The sequence below is a fragment of the Populus euphratica genome, unplaced genomic scaffold, assembly GCF_000495115.2.
Source record: "Populus euphratica unplaced genomic scaffold, PopEup_1.0 scaffold125.1, whole genome shotgun sequence".
Lineage (NCBI taxonomy): Eukaryota > Viridiplantae > Streptophyta > Magnoliopsida > Malpighiales > Salicaceae > Populus > Populus euphratica.
In genome coordinates, this window is record NW_011500014.1 from 79883 (window position 1) to 99989 (window position 20107).

At 30.0% G+C, this 20107-nt stretch overlaps 1 protein-coding gene across 1 annotated transcript; it reads right to left on the bottom strand.

Annotated features, from left to right (window-relative positions):
* Positions 1 to 8526: 8526 nt before the first annotated feature.
* Positions 8527 to 14000, bottom strand: ALDH12A1 (aldehyde dehydrogenase 12A1). The gene is made up of 16 exons (XM_011048854.1): positions 13857 to 14000; positions 13703 to 13782; positions 13514 to 13617; positions 13360 to 13427; positions 13229 to 13286; positions 12978 to 13091; positions 12555 to 12638; positions 12212 to 12316; positions 11998 to 12111; positions 11214 to 11345; positions 11023 to 11112; positions 10747 to 10836; positions 10363 to 10572; positions 9116 to 9226; positions 8898 to 8977; positions 8527 to 8814 (listed from the first exon to the last, which is right to left on the bottom strand). The coding sequence occupies exons 1-16, from the start codon at positions 13931 to 13933 to the stop codon at positions 8676 to 8678; spliced, it is 1656 nt and encodes a 551-aa protein (XP_011047156.1). The 5' UTR covers positions 13934 to 14000; the 3' UTR covers positions 8527 to 8675.
* Positions 14001 to 20107: the final 6107 nt, after the last annotated feature.

Genomic DNA, 20107 nt, shown 5'->3' on the forward strand with positions numbered 1-20107 from the left:
ATATCTGATTATCTAATATCTTTTCAATTTAAACTCGAATTCAATTCGACCCAAGCCTAGTGTAGGATTAGCCGAGGAGAGAAAAAGGATAAGGAAGAAAAAAATGAAAGATAACCGACTAGGCTAATGCATTTTGATTAAGCTCATTATCCGGGTCATGATTTTTTCTTTTAACCTAACTTAACCATGAAGTAATTTGTCTTGTCTCTGCCTCAAAATCTAAATAAAAAAATGTCATAGTATTTTTTTAAGTCAATAATTTAGTCGGTAATTTAAGTTGCCTGTGGTCCCATCAAATTAATTTGGTCATGTCAGGTCAACTCCCTCATTATTAAATTGAAGCTTGACCTATGTAAATAATCAGGTCAAAAGGTTTCAAGGTTAACACATTAGGCCGAGATTAATGATACTAAAAACAAGTTCCCTAGAACCCGCTCATTTTGTTATGTTTAAGACAACGACGTTGATTAAGATTTTTAGCAATTAGATTTGTTTTTACTCATATTAGGTGTCGCAGAATGCGAGTGTCATGATGTCATCTGACGATGATGAAGGCTTTTTGTCGTGCCTTCTTTGAGAGGTGTTGTGTGTGGGGAAGAGTTGTTGTATTTAATCATAAATTATGATTAAGGTTCAAGATTTGTCACCTAATATAATGGTCACTAAGAACCTATGGTTTGTGAAAGTCTAAGTAAGGGGTTAGTTGTGCAAGAGGAAGACACTTCACCCCTAGTGTACCTTATCTAAGGTAAACTGCATTATTGTTTGATTGTTTTTTTCTAAGTTGGGTTTCTATTCGTTGGTCTTTTCTAAGGTTCAAGGCAGATTTTTCTACATGAGAGGTCTTTTCTAAGGTTCAAGGCAGATCTTTCTACATGAAAAAGTCTTTATCTTATTAAGTTAGATCCTAACTATTCTAAAGTCTGAATTTTAGCATCGCACTTACACCTTATATCTTTAATATTTAAGGGTGTACTTTAGCATGTAATTTTACACTTTACAAATATTAAAGTCTACATCTGGACCCTAGAAAAAGATTGGAAAAAGGTTTTTGATATTTTTATCAAACCCTAATGGATGATCATAAACTAGTTATGATATCTATTTTTAGGATTTTCAAAACATAAGAAAGGTGCAATCTTTTAATGAAAATATGCTTGGAAAAGTTTTAGGATTTGGTCGTATGCATTAAAACAAAATGTCTTTTTTTTTTAAAAAAAAAGGGAAATTGATTTAAAAGTTTTTTAGATTATTTTTGAAATGTTTTGAATTTGTTTTTGTAATATTTCAGAGAAAACTGGGTATTTCAATACTGAATTTATATTTTACAATGTAAATATACAACCCCATATTATGCAAAATTTGTAGAAAAATATTTAAGAAAATCACAATTTTTTTAAAGGGTTTTTTATTTTTTTTGGATTTTTTTTTAAAATATGTAATATAATATTATATATATTAATTAAATATTATTAAAACATATGGGCCAGGCCGACCCAGATAACTAGGCTAGGCACAAACCTAAAAAACAGTGGGCCTATATAGGCCTCAAACAATTAGGCTGATCTTGGCCCAACATGTTTTCTTTCTATTGTTTTTTTAGGGGTTGGGCCGAACCCGACCCACGCATTTGGTTTGGGCCAAAATTGGCCCGACCCAAATAAGAAACGAATTATTTGCAAAACATGAACAGTAAGTTCACATTCTGTATACAACTTTGTAGTTGCAGCCGGCAAATTTAAGTGGGAGGTGACCTTGCGGAGGAGAAGAAGTTGTTGTCACTAGTATAAAATGAGGTTGGAGGTGGTCTATTCATGAAAGACGAGAGGCTAATAACGGAGTTGATGGAGAGTTTTGGCCATTAAAATCACTATGGGAGAAGAAGAATCTGGTTTACAGAGGAGAGAGAAAGGTTCACAATGACTCTGGGTGGTCGGTTGGTGGCTTACTATGTTGGAGCTGGTGGTGGCTCTAGTTGGAGGTTGGAACGGCGGGGAGAGAGAGGAAGAGAAAAAATTATAGAAATGAGGTGAAGAGGCTGGCTTTTAGCCGAATTTGAACCCGCTTTTATCCTCCCTCAGGCCATCAATGGAGTCTCTATTTATAGGTGATGAAAAAGGGTAATCTTATCTACACCAGGATAAAATTTCATCCCTTGATTTAGTTGAGGATCCCAACCATTGGTTCAGAGTAGCCTTCCTAAGTTGTCAAATCTATAGGAAAATGCTGCTTGAGTTGACCTCTTTACACCATCGTTGATGTTGTTGTGCTGTCATTCATCCTAAACCATTCACATGTGGTTGTAGAGAAACTATAGATGATCATTTTTGTGCAAGTTTTATTCGATTTGATGGCAAAAACAAGCATTAAATGCACCTGCAAATTAGGCTCCCATGCTGTTTCTTTTGAGTAAAATGAAGAAGGTAATGAACAGTGATCAAATGACGTGTTATCTAGTCCTCGTTTTTTTTATAAATACAAAATGACACCATTTTAGGTGGAATTAGGGATTTTGCCAAAATTCAATGTAGTTCTCTATCTTTCAATTTGTTTTAATTGAACCTCTAATTGATCCTAAACTTTTGATTTAATGCAATTAAGCTCATGTGGAATGTTATGACATCGCGATCGCATAAATTAATTACCTTAGCTTCAAACACAACACAAAGATAGTATAAAGTAAACAAGGGGTCGATCCCACGAGGAAGGTTCAAGTCAGATTTTTATACTATATGATATGCAATTTGGGGGGGATTTGGATGTTATCTAGGTTAAAGCAAAAGAAAATAGAAAATTATCAAATGAAATTTAATAAAGTCAGAAAATTATCTAGAGAACAAACCTTGATCGCAAGCACACATCCACTTATAAAAATCAGAACTAATCATGGTAGCGAAATATCAATTTATATTCTGAATATTTATCTTTTCTTAACATTGGTTAGTTAACGAATCCGCCATATAGTTAACCCTAATCATCAAACAACCATAGTGTCCATATTAGTAATTTAATTCAATGGAAGCCTTAAGAACTAGATAAGTCGATTAATCAAGACAACATAACTATCCATAGTCTATGTTTGATTTAATTGAACTTTCTTTCTAAGATTAATAATGTAGATCCATCACAATTATTAAACTCAATTGCTTCACAAGTTTATATACCATAACTTTAGTTTTGATATCAAACTTAGCAATAGATTGTCTACAATAATAACTTAGAATCCACTATAGCAATTAAAATAAACAATCATAGGAAAAATACGCATAGGAGAACAACATATTCATTATATAAACTGAAAAGAAAATGTAAAATAAATCTCACAGTTCTTGAAATCCGAAGGTTTCTATGTCCTTATAACTAAGAAAAAGTGTTTAGCCTTGCATTTTTGTTGAATAACTAACCAAAAAGAAGGAAGAATGTATAATTTTAAGTTTCTTATAGGACGAGGGTGTTTTTCTCCTCTTGGCTGGCTGCCCCCCTTCTCTTCTCTCGTTCTTTTTATATCTTAGATAACCCTAGTAACTATTTTACAAAATAATACTTCCTTAAGTAGACAGTTTACATTTAAGTACTTTAATAACTATTTTTCTAAAAAAAAAGAACTAGCCTTATATGAAATCTTCAAGTTTTGACTTAGAGGAGCTAAATTTCTGAAATAAAAACTTGGTTATTGGTTTAGATGCTTCAGAATGTAATTTGGACTCGTTTCTTTACGAAACTTGTTTGTTGGCAAAATTCATTTGTCATCTTTAAAAAATCATATCTCCCTCATATGACATCTTTTTTGGCTAAAATTTGGAGAGTTTATAGGCTTTTGAGTCAGGAATCCCAATAAAATTGGACTTTTATAGCTCTAGATATTCAAGTCGGAATGGTTGAAGGTCAACATTGATAAATTCCAAGATTTGACTTTGAAGACTGTGATTTCCATGATCTTGTTTTTTTTTTCTTGCCTTAGATGTCCAAAAAGGTATGAATGTTAGCTTTTTAATGACACTAGAATCACTTCATTTCGACCTCTAAAGCGCACTCTCTGCACAAAACATCGACTGAAGGTCAAATTTACCAATTACCTCTAATTTACTTCTTTTTATATTTTTTATTTAAAAGTGCCTTCAAAATATAAAATGAAGAATATTAAGGCATTTTATATATAAAACATAGGCAAAATACTAGTTAAATATAGGTGAAAGTATTGAATAATATAGTTGCATCATGAAACTTCAACTTCAGCCTCGGATTTATGCATCTTTTGCAAAATGGTCATTGGTCCTAGATTTATGTAATTTAACCCCTAATTAACTATTAAACTTTTAATTTCTTCAATTTAACCCTGAATTTTGTCTAGTTCACCCCTATAATTTGGCACCTTTTACATAAAAGTCCTTGACTATCAATTTTTTCAATTTAATCTCTAATTAACCTAAAAAATTTAATTTTCTTGCAATTTTACCCCTAATTTCAATCAATTAACTTGTTAAAAATTAAATTTGCTCTCTAAAAAATCCAGTCTTCTCAATTAAACCCAAATTAGACTCACAAACTTAATTTTTCACTAATAAATCCCCAAATAAAATTAATTTGACCCATTTAATGCATAATTAAGTCATTGCACTTAATTAAATTATTGACCCATTTAATGCATAATTAAGTCATTACACTTAATTAAATTATTTAATTGGATCTAAATTAATTCTTAAACATAATTAAAATTCAATTTGACCCATGATTAAATCAAATTGACCTACTAAAAATTTAATTATGTCACTAGACTTAATTTTTATGCAAATTCATCTAATAATCATTTAATTTTACATTGAATTTGCATTTTCTCTCTATTTTTAGCATAATGAGGTATAATTAGACCTTGAATTTTCAAAATTACAGTTTGATTTCTTGGTTTGCTTTCTCCACGTTACTAGCCTTTATTATTATTATTATTATTTTAAATGATTTTAAGGAATAACCTAGAATTGAGTAATGACATTAAGTTTTAAACGAGTCTTGTTTGTATATTATAAGATTGCAACTAAAATTTATCAAAAAAAAAAACTGGCATTATTTATAACTTCAATTCATATCCAAAGTAAAGCAACAAAACTAGTTTTATGTTATTTCAACCTTTTTAATTCAAAATAATTTGTTCACCAAAATATATTTTAATGTGTAATGTTGAGTTTTGTTGAGATGAATTGGGAAAAGGTAATGATGTTAAAGGCCCAGAGGACATAAAATAAAGAAGAAGAAAATATAGTGACATAATACTTAGTTTCACTTCATGCACCACCTAGATAACCTAGCTTTTTAAAGGAATAGGGTAAAGCAACATATAGAAAAACGGATATGAGAACACTTGTATTCTAATCCTACAAAGAAGCTATTATGACTATTATGACCATAAATAAACATTCTCAAACTACACACTTTAGGCATGAACTTTAAAGATCTAAAAGAAGAACATCAGCAAGTTCCAATCATAAAAATGGTTATCACCATTGACCTTCCTTTGATTCTCACTTATATACTACTTCATAAAAGACCTCAATACCTAGTTATGAAATGAGCTTCTAAAAACGAATGTTGCCCCTACTAAATGAGAGATTCTCCACTTTAAAATTGAGTATTGTATATCCATCTCTCCAAGAATTGCATATTCAATAAGGTAAATTTAGACAACCATGATGGACTTAGACTCAAAAGAACACATACAAAATGAATGAAGTAGCTCGAAACTTGTAATACAAATTAATGGTGCTACGTACAAAATCTTTTCATTGATACTTTATGGGTTTGCTCAAGCATGGTACTATAACTTAAAGCCTGATTATGTCCTTAATTTTATGATTTATAAGCTAAAATCATATCTTACTTAAACACAAGTATACTAGTCAAAATAAGCATAACAAATCTCTTTATCATCACAAAACAAGAAGATGAAAGCACGGTGGCATATCTTAAAAAATTTAACAAAGAAATGTTTAATATGAAGAGTCTTCATGAACTTGTTGCCATTGAAGTTTTGATTAACTAGGTGTACAACTATTCTTTATGAAAATGAAGGCAACTATTAAGTACACGCTTCTCAACTAAACTCTTTTGAAAGTTAAACAAGCAATGAAAAGTCATATTTGCATAGAGAAAATAGGTGTGACAGGGAAAGACATCATTCTAAAAATAAAGAGCAAAATCGCATAGCAACCTTAAAGCATCCAAAAGGAACTTAAAAGACTTCATTTATGATTGACTAACATTTCTTGAACTCATGGTCATACCTTTGACCACCATAGATACTGAGATAATGATTTTCATCAAGGAAAAATAATTTTTACAATATCTCCCTCTTATAAAGAGTAATGCAAACACACAAGACCCCCAATACATTTTCTCTTTCATTACAATAATAGGCATGATATTGAGAATTGTTATACTCTAAAAAAATATAAAAATTGATCATCAATGGTTACCTCTAATAGTTTATAAGGAAGAAAATACAACTTCAACAAAAATAAAAGGGCCATTGTATCCTATATTATGTTACTTGATATCGTATAATTTCCAAGAATTATACCTTTACTAACCTGAAAAAATATTTTGAACTTTTTTATATATAAAAAAAAAGCAATATCATCTCTCTGGTTATCTTTATGTGTTTTTCTTAAGGTACTAATTACCTTCATATCTGTAAATGAAATCTTTATATAAAGTTTTTTTTTGTCTTCAATTATATCTCTAAACAAAATCTTCATGCCTCCAACGAAATCTCCATTTCTATAATGAAATCTCTTTATCTTTAAATAAAGTGCCCATATCTTTATATAATGATCTCCCTAAAATAACATTCATAATAAAAAAAAATTAACCATATAAATAGCCTTTATGAAAAATCATCGTAATTATCCATTGGACATACTTTTAATTTCGATATAAGAAAAATCCTCTGCAAGCATTCTCAAAGACTAGATGGCCAATTGATGGTAAAGGCCCAATCAAACACAAAATAAAAAAGAAGAAAGGAAGAAAGAAAAGGGGAGTGAGAAAAAGCCTAATTAGACCCAAACATGCCTAACTATATATAAAATAAAAAAGAAAAAAGAAGAAAGAAAGAAAAAAAAAGAGTTTAACCAAGTCTAAGTTTTTGCCCAACAAAGCCCTCTCTTGGCCTAGCTGAGCTCAAAAAAAAAAAAATTAAAAGATAAGGCTAGCATGTAATAAGGAAACAAATGAATTCAAGTGTGAAAATTGAGGAGATAATAGAGAGAGAGAGAGAGAGAGAAAAGAGAAAAATAAAGAAAGAATAGGCTTGTAGAGTGTCATTATAACTTTGCTATATGTATGCATCATATCATTAAAAGGAGTTTGCTGAGATGATTTCAACAATATCAAGAAAGACTATTATTAGAGCTAAGACAAAGCCATACCCCACCAATTGGCGATAACCTTCTTTACATGCTAACACACTAACACACCTTTTTTTTTTCATTTAAGTTCATGATTCTCCAATAACTCTTCGACTCAGCACTAAAATTTAGTCAAATCAAACCCAATGAAAACTCAACCAATAAAAAAAAATGAAAAAAGAAAGAAAGAGAAAAAATAGTCCAATCAATCCCCTAAGTATAGCCCAAGCAAACCTAATACGAAAGAGAAGAAAACATTATCATACTTGTATTTGTCTTGCTTTAACCCTCTAATCTTTTTACAAGGCGCAAACTTATTTCTTCACTTTACACTTTGTTAGTATAGATGCATAATTATCATTATCGGTGCCAAACTTTTTCACCTACTACTTGTATGACACCTACCCTGTTCAATAGGTACGTAAAGACAATTTTTCTTCATGGCTAAATCTTGCAAACAATTTTTCTCCATGGCTAAATCCTACATAACATGACTGAAACTCTACTCTCCATAATACAATTTTATGTGATTTAAGGTGTTTAAATACCTCAAATCACCAAGTATCATCACACAAACTATAATACAATACCATACACAATAATCACAACACATATTCTATGTTTCCTTTTTATACATTATTTTCCTACTATAATTTACTAACTTATATATTAAAATCTTTATTGTTATAGGAGATTTGATTTACAAGAGTTATAAGCATTACAAAAAAAATATTTCAAAACCCATCATATCAATAATTGTGGAAAAAAAACAACTTCAATTTGAAGTTTTTTATTCAACCAATTAATAATATACAAAAATTAATAATCTCAACAAAGCAAACTTTAAACTCAAGCTTTAAATTCCAAACTTCAAAACTCAAATCTTAAATTCCAAATGTTAGACTTCATGCCCTAGGTTCAAACCTAAAACCTCAAGTCTCAAGCCTTAGGCCCCAAAAGCTTTTAGGCTTCAAGCTTCGTATCTTTAATCCTAAATCTAGAGGTTGAGTTTGAATTTATTTGAGCTCATTGTAAAATAATTTTTAAATATAAAATATTATTTTTGATCCAAAGCACAAATAATTTTTAGACCCATAAATATTATTTGTTATGTAGCCTATGATTTAACGGTCTAAACAATGTTTTCTTTAACTTGTAACAAAATTTCACTTTATTTCAAGACCAGAGAAAATTCTTATTGGTTCAAGGATATATGCAATAATTTTCTGTATGCAATCAAATATTGCAGCCTTTCTTTCTAGTCAAAACAACTCCTTAAGTACTCGGTGGAATTTCCCAAAGCTTTGGAAGAGGACCAAAATCATATATCACTTCTCTATGGCAAGACCAAACAAGTTTTATTGCTTCTGGGGTGCCAATCCCGGCACCTCTCGGGTCTCCAGCCGGTCCAAACCTGCCACACGTAAATGTGTTTTTGACATTTATAAGCAGTTCAGCTTACTTGAACAACAAAACTACTCTGATTCGATATCCTACCAATGATTCTGTGGAGCTCCAGTTGTTCTTGCTCTTAATCCAGCATAAGTAGTCCCATTCACCGTTTTGCCAATAACTTCCTGGATATACATGTAGTCAATAAACCAACTGAAAGTGAGTAATTAGATTTATCATTTAGGGAAACATTAAACCCTCAATAGTAAATTCACTATTGGGAGTGCGGTGGAGTGTGAGGCAAATATGTTTTCGAGTCTTGCCTGAAGAAACAGAACATCATTTGAAACTACAGCAGCCGTTAAATGAGCATGCATTCTCACCAAAGCATCCAAAACCATTGGGAGTTGATCTTTCTTGTATTCAGTAATAACCTGGAATCAAATAGAAATGGATCCACCATGTTGATAGCACTTATCTTCTTGTTGTAAAAATACACATTCACATATTACTAGAGAAGAAAATCAAGTGTCATATCTCAGTAGCAAGAAGCGCACAGATATTTCTCTACTACAATGTCGTATCTCAGTAGCATGAAGAGCACAGATATTTCTCTAGTAATATCTCTCCATATTAGATGCATAGATACACTACCTGATGTGCATCGAATACTTCAAATATGTAATGGAAAGAAATTGGCAGATGCATAATACTTATTGAAGTTAAGCTAATATCAATAGCAACATCGATATATTTAATAATTCAGAAACAAAATGCCAAATTCCATGCACAATGACAAGAAATAAATGTTTTTATCAGTTATCCGACTCCTTGCCATATCATATCTTAAACTCATGAAAGTAAATGTCACTTCTGTACTGATCATATTTGTATCCCTTCGCTATATCCATGCTTCCTGGGAACCACAACATTGGATTGCATGTGGGTGAATACAAAACCTTTTAAATATCAAGTCACTCATAATATACCTTCATAAGGAACAGGTATGAACAATAGTTTTCCAAACCCTGGTTTGTTATTTAAAAGTTACATGAAGTACACATATCACAGGATCCTTAGGCAAGCACAAGTAACCTGGCAGTAGTTCCCCATAAAAGTCAGGCTATTTTCAAACCATATGGCACAGGCAGTAAACCACAATTTTCCACCCAGTCATTTTACATTTTATAGTTATATTAATCCCGTATTTTTGTCTGTAAAAGATGGCTTAGAGTTGACCAGCAGATAATCCATGTCCTATTTCCTGGTAGTTCCCCATAAAAGTCATAGGCTGTTTCCTCTCAACTAAATAAGATATACAAATTACCACAATTTAAATTATCTCGCTACCAGTTTCATCTGTACCCCTTATCACCAACTTACAGGTCATAGAATAATATTAACCTTATGGTAAAACTTTGAAAACAAATTTCAATTAGAAGGCTTGATCGGTTTCATCAGCACACTTCTCCATCTTTGCTACGAGAAATTGCCCTCAAGAGAAATATTTAGTAAGAGGTACAATAAAGCTAGAAAAGCATGAAAAATGAAAAAAGAATTCTCCGTTTACCTGGAATGGTCCAAAAATTTCTCTTGTTACGAGCTCATAATTTTTGGCCCTCAAAATTTCTTCAAGAGGAACATAAACAGCTGTAGGTTTGAGAGCGCCATATATGGAAGGAATGGAATGATTCTCCAGAGGTTTTCCACCAAAAAGGAGCTTCGAACCTGGAATCTGAAGTAATTTATTCATATGGTCTAGCATTGCTTCAGTTGTTAACTGCAAAAAGTGAACAGAAAAACCTGCAGTTAGCATATTGACTCATGATATTATGAGTACGATCAACAAGCTATAACTCAGTTATTAAATAATTTTGGCTAACTGATGAAAAGTATGGAAAGAAGAAACCATATACGAACCTAACACCATTCTATAAATAACATTCATACTTACAGTGAGAACAGGGCCAATAGTTAGATCCTCTAATTTCCTTCTTTCTGCGAGATCCTTCATTTTGGATATGAGTGAAGTAGCAGACCAGTTCTACACCAGTGCACATGCATATTAATAGAAAGAAAAGAAAAGAACCAAATGTCAAAAGTACTGAAATAAGATAGTGGCAGCAAAGCTACACAAACGGTAAAAGGTAGATTTACTTATAATAACTCAGCCATCATGATACAAACGAGTAGCGTACTAGACCAAACATAGAAACCTAAAGCAGCTAACCTCATGCATGAATAGAATTGACTGTGCAGAGCACTTCTGACCGCTGCATGCATATGCATCCTGGTCACAAACCCAAGCAATGTAATCTACCTGCCAATCAGAAACCGAAAGAGATGATTTGAAATCAGCCTTGATCCACAAAAAAAAATTATTGTTGAAAGTAAATAATATTTGCAAGAAACTACAGATACCTCATCAACATCTGGTCCTAAAATTTTCCAGTCAAATCCAGCATCTTCCAATTTAATCCGACCCTTCAAGTCAACAGCCAACTTTTCTGCAACTTTTGAGCTACCGGTGAAGAGGGTCATTTGTGGATTTGCCTATAAGAGTTACATAGAGACACCTATTAAAAAAATTGAGATTTTTCCTGAATTCGTTATTGTGAAAATTTTAATCACCAGGACAGATCCACAAATATCTATCATCATCTGTTATTGCACAATGTCTGATAAAACTATCATCATGTACATTTGTGCCTCCACCACACTTCCATTGCCTTGATTCCACAATAAAGAATCATAGAATAAGATACAGACCAAAACTTTGGCTTCAAGAAACTCTTCCAATTTCCAGTTTAGTAATGAAAACTATATTTAATTATGATATAACACAGGAGGGAAGAATAGAAATGCAATTTCACCACAGCATAGAACAATTTCACCAGATAAGTCGGACCTGATAGGTTAAACAAAAATATATGAACTAAACTAAGTAAAAGAAAGTGCATTATGCTACATCAAAAATGTCATGGATGATATTAAGAGTAACAAAAATATATGAACTAAACAAAGTAAAAGAAAGTGCATTATGCTACATCAAAAATGTCATGGATGATATTAAGAGTAACAAAAATATATGAACTAAACAAAGTAAAAGAAAGTGCATTATGCTACATCAAAAATGTCTTGGACGATATTAACAGTAACTGTTCAAAGAAGAAGAAAAAAACCGGTCATGTCCTATAGAACCAACCTCCAACAAAAGCTTGTTCATTGTCTTCCCATCAGAATTTATGAAGTCAACATCACTAGAAGGCATTCCACAGTGATGGAGTAGGCGTATCATTTGCTCCATAACAATGCACACCTAAGAAAGGTATCAGGTCATGAAGTCATAATCCGCATAAAAATACTTAAAAATGGAAAGTGGAAACAAAACAACAATTGTATATCTTCAACTATCATACCTTGCTATCAACTTTAAGAATGGGTTTGTTGCCCATATATAACGCACCCATCAACTGAAGTACAGGAATCTCTAGTGGGAAGTTGAACGGAGTAATAATTGCAACCTGCATACAAATTATTTCATACATGTGAATGGTGAACTGTGCATTTAAAAAAAAAAGAAAATAAAAAATATCCAACTGCTCTCTAATAAATTTTTGCATTCATTAAATGATTGCATATTGAGTAACTTAAGCTAGACTAAAGATCAGATGGAATAAACTGGTTGAGAAATAATTTGATCGCTTATTGATCTCCAAATTGATATTATTAACTGAAAAATATGGCACATGAAGTACTTACAGGACCGTAAGGCCACCGGAAACCATGACTTTGCTGTCCAAGATGATTTCCTGGCACTGCAAAAGACCTTGCCAGGAAACGAACCTGTGACATGCAGAGAAATGTTTTTGAAGGAAAGTCAGGAAAACATTGCAAATAATATCTTCAAAAAAGAAAAAGAACATGAAGGATAGAAAATATCTTATAAATGGACCATTTGAATCAAGAAAATGTGAAATTGTTATTAGCCGTAGAGTGCAGGAGAGGGAGTTATGCATGCAGAAAAAATTCTAAAATAGAATGATCAATACCACACCCATTCATCTCAAATGGGAAACAGAGCATAATAAATCATATTCTAGGTAATTCAATACCAATATGCCATTCAGCAGGAATTTACCTTTCTGAGGCAATTGTTGTTTAAAAAGGTTTGTCTTAACTTACCTGATCACCTGAGAAATTCTCCAGAAATTTTTGAGTAACTTGCACTTCACCAAGAGCTTGCTGGTAACTTTTAGGAGCAACCCTTTGAATTAACCTGGTGAAGAAATCAGAAACCTGAAATAATCACAAAAGGGATTACATCAACATTGACAAACAAAATTAAACAAAAAAAGAATCAGTAATAGAATTTCCAATTGAAAAGCATTAAAAAGAGGAATGAAGACATCATTCTTTGACTCAGAACAATTAACCTTTGGAACCGAAAGCATGCGGGCTGCCTTGGCAGTTATGTCTCCATATAAAAGATACCTGCCAAAAATGGTCATCAAGTTTCCATTTCCAACAATCATGATATAGTCTATCAACAATACATAGAAAAAACCTCTCTGGTGATTTAAAGGGATTGTGCAGTCCATGCTTGGGACACTTCGACAAACTCTCTACAAATGGCTGCATAATAATTATCCCAACAGTTCAGTAGAAATGAAGGCCAAACATATTAAAAGGATGTTTGTGACACACACACGCACACATACCTGAGTTCCAGTTTCATCTACCTCAGCAATTTTAATGAATGGTTCTCCATTTAAAGGATCCACAATTGTATTCCAGGTTGAAGATCCTATCCATTTACCCTGCACTATTATACCAAAAAAAACATTTTCATTCATTCTTCAATCATCATTTCCTCCAAAACTAGAGTATCTATTTTAGCTAGTACGTACCCAAGTTGTGTACTTTAGCAGGTTGAGAGCCAGAAATACCTTCAGCATCTACTGTTGCAAAAGGTAACGAATGAACAGATCTGCAACAACAGATTCCCCCTTCATTTAAACAATTGTTACAAAATCCTCAATTCAAAAACAAAACAAAGGGCACCTTGAGAGATTGAATGAGCTAAGCCAATTTCTTGTAGCCTTTTGGGATGCTCTGCATACTAGGAATCCATACATCATCCTGGGCTTCCGTCTTCTCTCAACGCCTTGTTACGGCTTTTGCTTTTATAAATTTTTTTTTTTTTTTTTTTATGTGTGTGTGTGGTAATCTGGAACTTTTATAGCCGCTCTGCCTGTCACTTTCTAATGCCACTTTCTTTGTTTTTTTCTGGAAAGATTAGATTAGTCCCCAATTATTCATAGTTATTCTACTGAGTCCTCTGACGTTTTTACTTTATCAATTAGATCCCCTTCTGTATGGCTTTTCTCTAATTACATCCTTCTGTTAAAATAATTGGAATTAACGTTAAACATTGCAAGTGCTTGTTTTCCTTACTCAAACTAATTTTCTGTTTTTGTCCAAAAGAAATGGTATTTTACTCTTTCATATCTAATATCAAATGAATTACCAGAAAATCCTCAGAATATTTTGGTTTTTAATAAGTGATTAATCTCAGTATTTCTATTCTTCTTAAATGCCAAAATTCACCTTCATGGTTTTTTCTTATATTTAGCGCATGGGTAATCATATCATAGTATAGTATAAAAATTATTGCTATAATTGGGTATTTTCTTACCTAAGAGTTGAGAGAAGTTAAAAAATGACTACCAAGTATGTTGTCTCCAATTACTTTTAAGAAATTGCAGAAGGATCTGAACGAGGAAAGATGTAAAGATGGGGGATCCAATTGAAAGAGTGGTAGTGTGAGGACTGATGAGGAAAATAAATATAATTGGAGGACGTGAATTGGGGTTTGCCCTTTTAACGGTGGTGGATCCTAACTCAGACATCCTACTTCAACACAACCACCCTATTCAAGGAGAGAGCCGCGAACAAGAACGAGGATAACAATACAAACAATGACGATGTGTTAGAAGTAAAAGGCAAAAATACCCGGATATACTCTCCTTCCGATAAGTAAATTCAAAGCTTGTTTTGACCGGAACACGTATTTGCCTCTTGTGTAGTCTTAGGCTGCACTAGATCAGTCGTTGGTGCGACGCCGTACTAGATCAGTGGTCAAAATTTTTATATACCAAATAAAATCTAGGCATGAAACCGAAATCTAAAACATGAGTCTAATAAAATAATTTAAGGTTTATATATGCAATAAATATTGTCGCGCTCAACATAAAAATATAATATCCAAAATGAAAGGGGAACATGGATACTGATGTCAACACCCACTTCTCTAACGAGACTGAGATTATTAATAATAATAATAAACGAAGTGGCTCGAGAGATATAACTAAGGGATTAGTTATATTAAAAAAAAAAGACAAACATTATTTTTATTATATTTTTAATAAAAATTTATACTTATTATTTATTTTTTAAAATTTATTTTACACATGCTATTAACTATCTAGAGTATTTTTTAAGCTTATTTTCTTGTCATTTATTATTTATGGAAGTTCTTTAAGTTAGTATTCGGTCCAAAATTAGAAGTCTAACAATTCAATTATTTTTTAATTAATTTATTTATTTATTTAAAAATATTTGATATTTTTTAATAGTATTATATTTTTTAACAAAAATACTATGATAATCCAACATTAGTTTCTATTTTGAGAATACTCATGGATTTATTATTAACCTCGTATTTGATTTACAAATATCACATTAAATTTATGTCAATCTCTAAAACAATGAGACATGTCAATCTAATTATTAAACCACAAATTTAAACCTAATAAAAGTTTGATGAAAACTTCTTGACTCATTATTAAACTTATTTTAAGGTTAAAACTATCATACTAGATCTATACCGTCCCTAAAATGAGGCACATTGACCTAGCTATTAAAATCCAAGATATATATATATATATATATATATATAAATATAAACATTTGTTAATGTTGTTTTTTGTTTCTTTTAAAAAATAAATATTTACATGAACATATGCTAAAAAAAGATATAATTTTATAAAATATAAATAATATCAATACAAAGCAAATAAAAATACATGGATGTATAGTGGCCATGCATGAATAATAATATGTAAATTATTTGTATTTGTGAGTAGTAAACCATATATAACTTAAAAAAAAAAAAAAGAAGGAAAAATGATTTGGCTTACCTTATGTTGTTGTGACAATAAAGGTAATGGCATATTGATAGTGGTGTGGTTTTCTTTTTAAATTCTCTTTCTTTTCTTTTTAATTTTTATTTATTTATTTCTTCTTTCCCCTCTACTACTAGTTGGTTAAGAAATCTCCTTTCTCAACCCAAATCTCTTTTCTCTCTCTCTGTTTTTTTTTTAGATTTATGGTTTGTTTCTCTTATATTTTCTTTTTTCTTCTCCTGTCTTCTAGCTTAGACTAGTTTCACTTTTTTTTTTTATCTCAAACTCTCATTTTCTTTTCTTTTTATTTCAAAAATTTCTCTATCTAGTTTTACTCCTTTTGTTTCTTACTTTGCTCCTTTATTTATAGATAATGATAAAAACATATAATTGTCAAATTAAAAGGATCAAAAATGATTTTTGGATAAATCCTATAGTTGAAAAATGTTAACACAATTTTTTATCTAAAAAAGGCTGTCATTTCCTTTTTGTTCTTCTTATTTTGATTCCTTAACTCTTAATCTCCTGGAACAATAAAATTAATTTTTCTTTTAAATTGAGCACCAACCTAAAGTTTGGACTTTTTTAGACCACACTAGCCCTATAAAATTAAATGAAAATAAATTATGAAGTTCAATCCATAATAAATATAATATCAAATGAATAAATTAAAAAAAAATATTAAAAAAATTAAAGGATAAAAAAAAATTATAAGTCATCATGTGAATCTAAAGTGATTTGTGAGACAATGAACAATAAAACTGAAAGGAAAAATAGATTTCTTCTTAATTGTTTGTTGAAATATATTTTTTTTTTTAATATTTTGCTATGTTTTATGTATTTGGTTGTATTTTGAAAAATTAGTCAGCTAAATTTATTTTCTTTAAAAAAAACTTTAATAAAGGAAATTTTTTCTTAATGAAAAAGGAAAGCATTCTCCCACTTTAATATTCTTTATATATATATATATATTAAAACATTATCATACACAATATGTACAACTTAAATCATATAAATTTTATTAAAAAAATAGCTTGCCATATAGAAAACTAAGTTATTTTTAATACATAATAATTATCACCAAGAAATGTTCAATACTAATTTTGAAAATTTTTTATTTTAAAAAAATATAACTATTTTTTTAAGTGACCTATTTTCTATGGCAAAAATAGTTGTATGCTATTTTGTATTGTGATGCAACCAAATAGTAAAAGTAATTAATTTTTCAAAACCATTTGCTATGAAATTCACTTTTTAAAAGGAATTTATTTTTCAAAATACAAATGAGACTATAGGTAAATGTGTGGTTTGAGAACATCTGAGATTTTTAGGGAGAAAGAATTTAATATAGCAAATATTCTTATCACATGTATTGATATAGTAATCATAACCAAGCCGAGTCATAGTCGCCATTGATATACCGATGCCTCATAAATATATAGGTAACCATAGGTCAATTATAAGGCTTAGTAATCCATATTACAAATCATAACAACTTAAGGAAATTAAAACTTCATAGGTTGTTTTGTAATAAAAAATTTTAATTCTCTTGCACAACAAACCTCTACTGTCTATCAACAAGCTAAAAAAAATATAGACAAAGTTTAACTATCCTAATATTTTAGGAAAAAAGGGATAGAAATTAGATAAATAATTAAACTTGCATATATAATCATTCATATTCATATTCATAATGAGTTGATAGGTTGCATACAATTTCTAAAGGCATAAAAATTGATTATTCATGTAGCTATAAAAAGAAAAAACAATCTACAGAGGAGTACATTCCTAAATTCAATGACTAATATGGTGATTGTGCAACAAATCCTTTTATTTAGTTCATTACTGACTTAAATAACTTTTCACTAATTCTCTATGCTATTATCTAATTATATCAATAGTTGTAAAAAGATAGAAACTCATTGTTAAGAACACTTTTATGTAACAAAACCAAAAATAACATTGGATGACTTAACTAATATAGTCCAGGATTCAAACTAGTATATAAAAATCTATAAAAATCTATGTTTTTTATTTTAAAACTTTTAAATTCAAGTACACTGCAATTATATAGAGCAAAAATGCATTAAATTCATTCTGACAGAGATATAATGAAACATTGGGAAAAGGTTTATATGAATAAAACACCAAGACATGTATATCACTATAGATGATGTTGTTTATTATAAGAAGATTTTAATATAAATAGCTAGCAAAACAAAACTACTTAAGGGAATTACCTAATTGTTATCTAAATGATATCTCAAAAACTCATTTAACGATTGATTTGGACTCTTATAAGAAGTTTGAAGAAGTCTAGTGGGAACTCATTTTGGTTGTGAAGCTTAAAGAAAGAAGACCATATAAAATTATTACAATAAAAAAAATCTAAAAAAGCTAATAAAGTTGTTTTTAACAAAGAAAAGGCTACTAAATCAGTTTATAATAACAAATAATATTATTTTAATATCAAAAGAGCTACATAAATCTTATTTTAGCTAATGTATGAGGAAAAACCAAGCTTTTTAAAAACCACACAATCATTATTGTTTATCCAATTAAGGGGGGAGGAAAACACAACAATCAACATGATTAGGAAAAATTTTAATATTAGAATCAAAGGGTTTTTTCATCGTTTCACAATGGCTTTTTCATTATTACCATATTATCTCAAGAGCAATTTCATATTTGGCTATATATATATATATATATATATATATATATATAAACAAAAAAGAATATGCACGTGTACGACACTAGAAGATATATAAGAGGCATGCGTACACTTTAGGTAGTGTGTACAACTCCTTCTAGCATAAAAAAAATATCCTTCTATCATGTTTGAAGTATAATCATGTATTTTTCCTTATAAAGCGACGCATGTTGACATTGGTGATATGATTTGTCATAGATGGACCTATTGTTTTTCACTCTTCTCCTAAAAAATTATAGTTTGGCCATCTTTATTGTCTGTATTTCAATTTCAGTTTTTATACTTTTGATTTTTATTTTTTGTTCTTGCCTCTTTTGTAGAAGTTTTTATTTAATTTCATAATTCAATCCCAATTTATCAAATATTATATTTTTCAATTTGGTCTTTTTTCTTTTGATTTTTAATTTTGTTGTTTGACCCTTTTGTAAAAAATTTATTGGTTTTTAATTTCATCATGGAATCCAAATTGATGGAATTATATTTTTCAATTTGCTTCTTATTATTTTGATTTCTTTTTTTTTTCTTATCCCTTTTATAAAAGTTATTATTCTTTTTAATTTTAACCTTCAATCAAAAATTTATTTTTATTTTTATTTAAATTTTAATTCTTATTCTTTTGATTTTGTTGGGTTCTTTTGCTAAATTGATTTTTGTGTTCAGTTTCACCCTTCAATAATATAAAATTTATTTTTTATTTCAATTTTGATTTTTATTCTTTTAATTGCTATTTTTTAAAATTATTTCATATAATTGAATTTTTTTTAATATTTGATTAATTAAAAATTGAACTTTATGATTTTTTTCTAGATACAGTGTTTCAGGTTTAATGACTCAAGTTACGTGTTTAAAAAGTTAACATGAGTTTTTTTAAAATAAAAGCTTTATAATTTTTTTTATGTTTTATCAAGTTATTTCAATCTTATGATTTGGTCAGCAGATTTGACAAGATATCTCATGTTGGCTTGACTCTAATTATCGAGATTATAAGTTTATCATGCTAATTCAGGTTAACCAAACTCAATTTTTAATGATTCGTTTTTTTATTCAATATCATTCTTCTGTATCTAATGGGTTGTAAATTGAGATATATTGTTTGTTTGTGTTTTTAAAGTATTTTTCCCCAAGTTATTCTAATTTAAATTTGATTTATCTATTATTATTTTTTTCTAATTAAAATAAAGCCAGCTTATTCAATTCAATTGGATTTATAACCTAGGTTGTATGTTTTTTTTTATTTTAAATATACTTGAACAACTAAATATCATTTCTTATGGGAAAAAAAAAGTTCAGCTTCAGAGAGACAACTACTAGGATTGAACTTTTATACATCCTCTGGAAAAAGAGGTGTCCAGGTTAGCTTTTCATTTTTGTTATGATGGGCATTAAATATAGTTTTTCCTCCCTCGTAACATTAC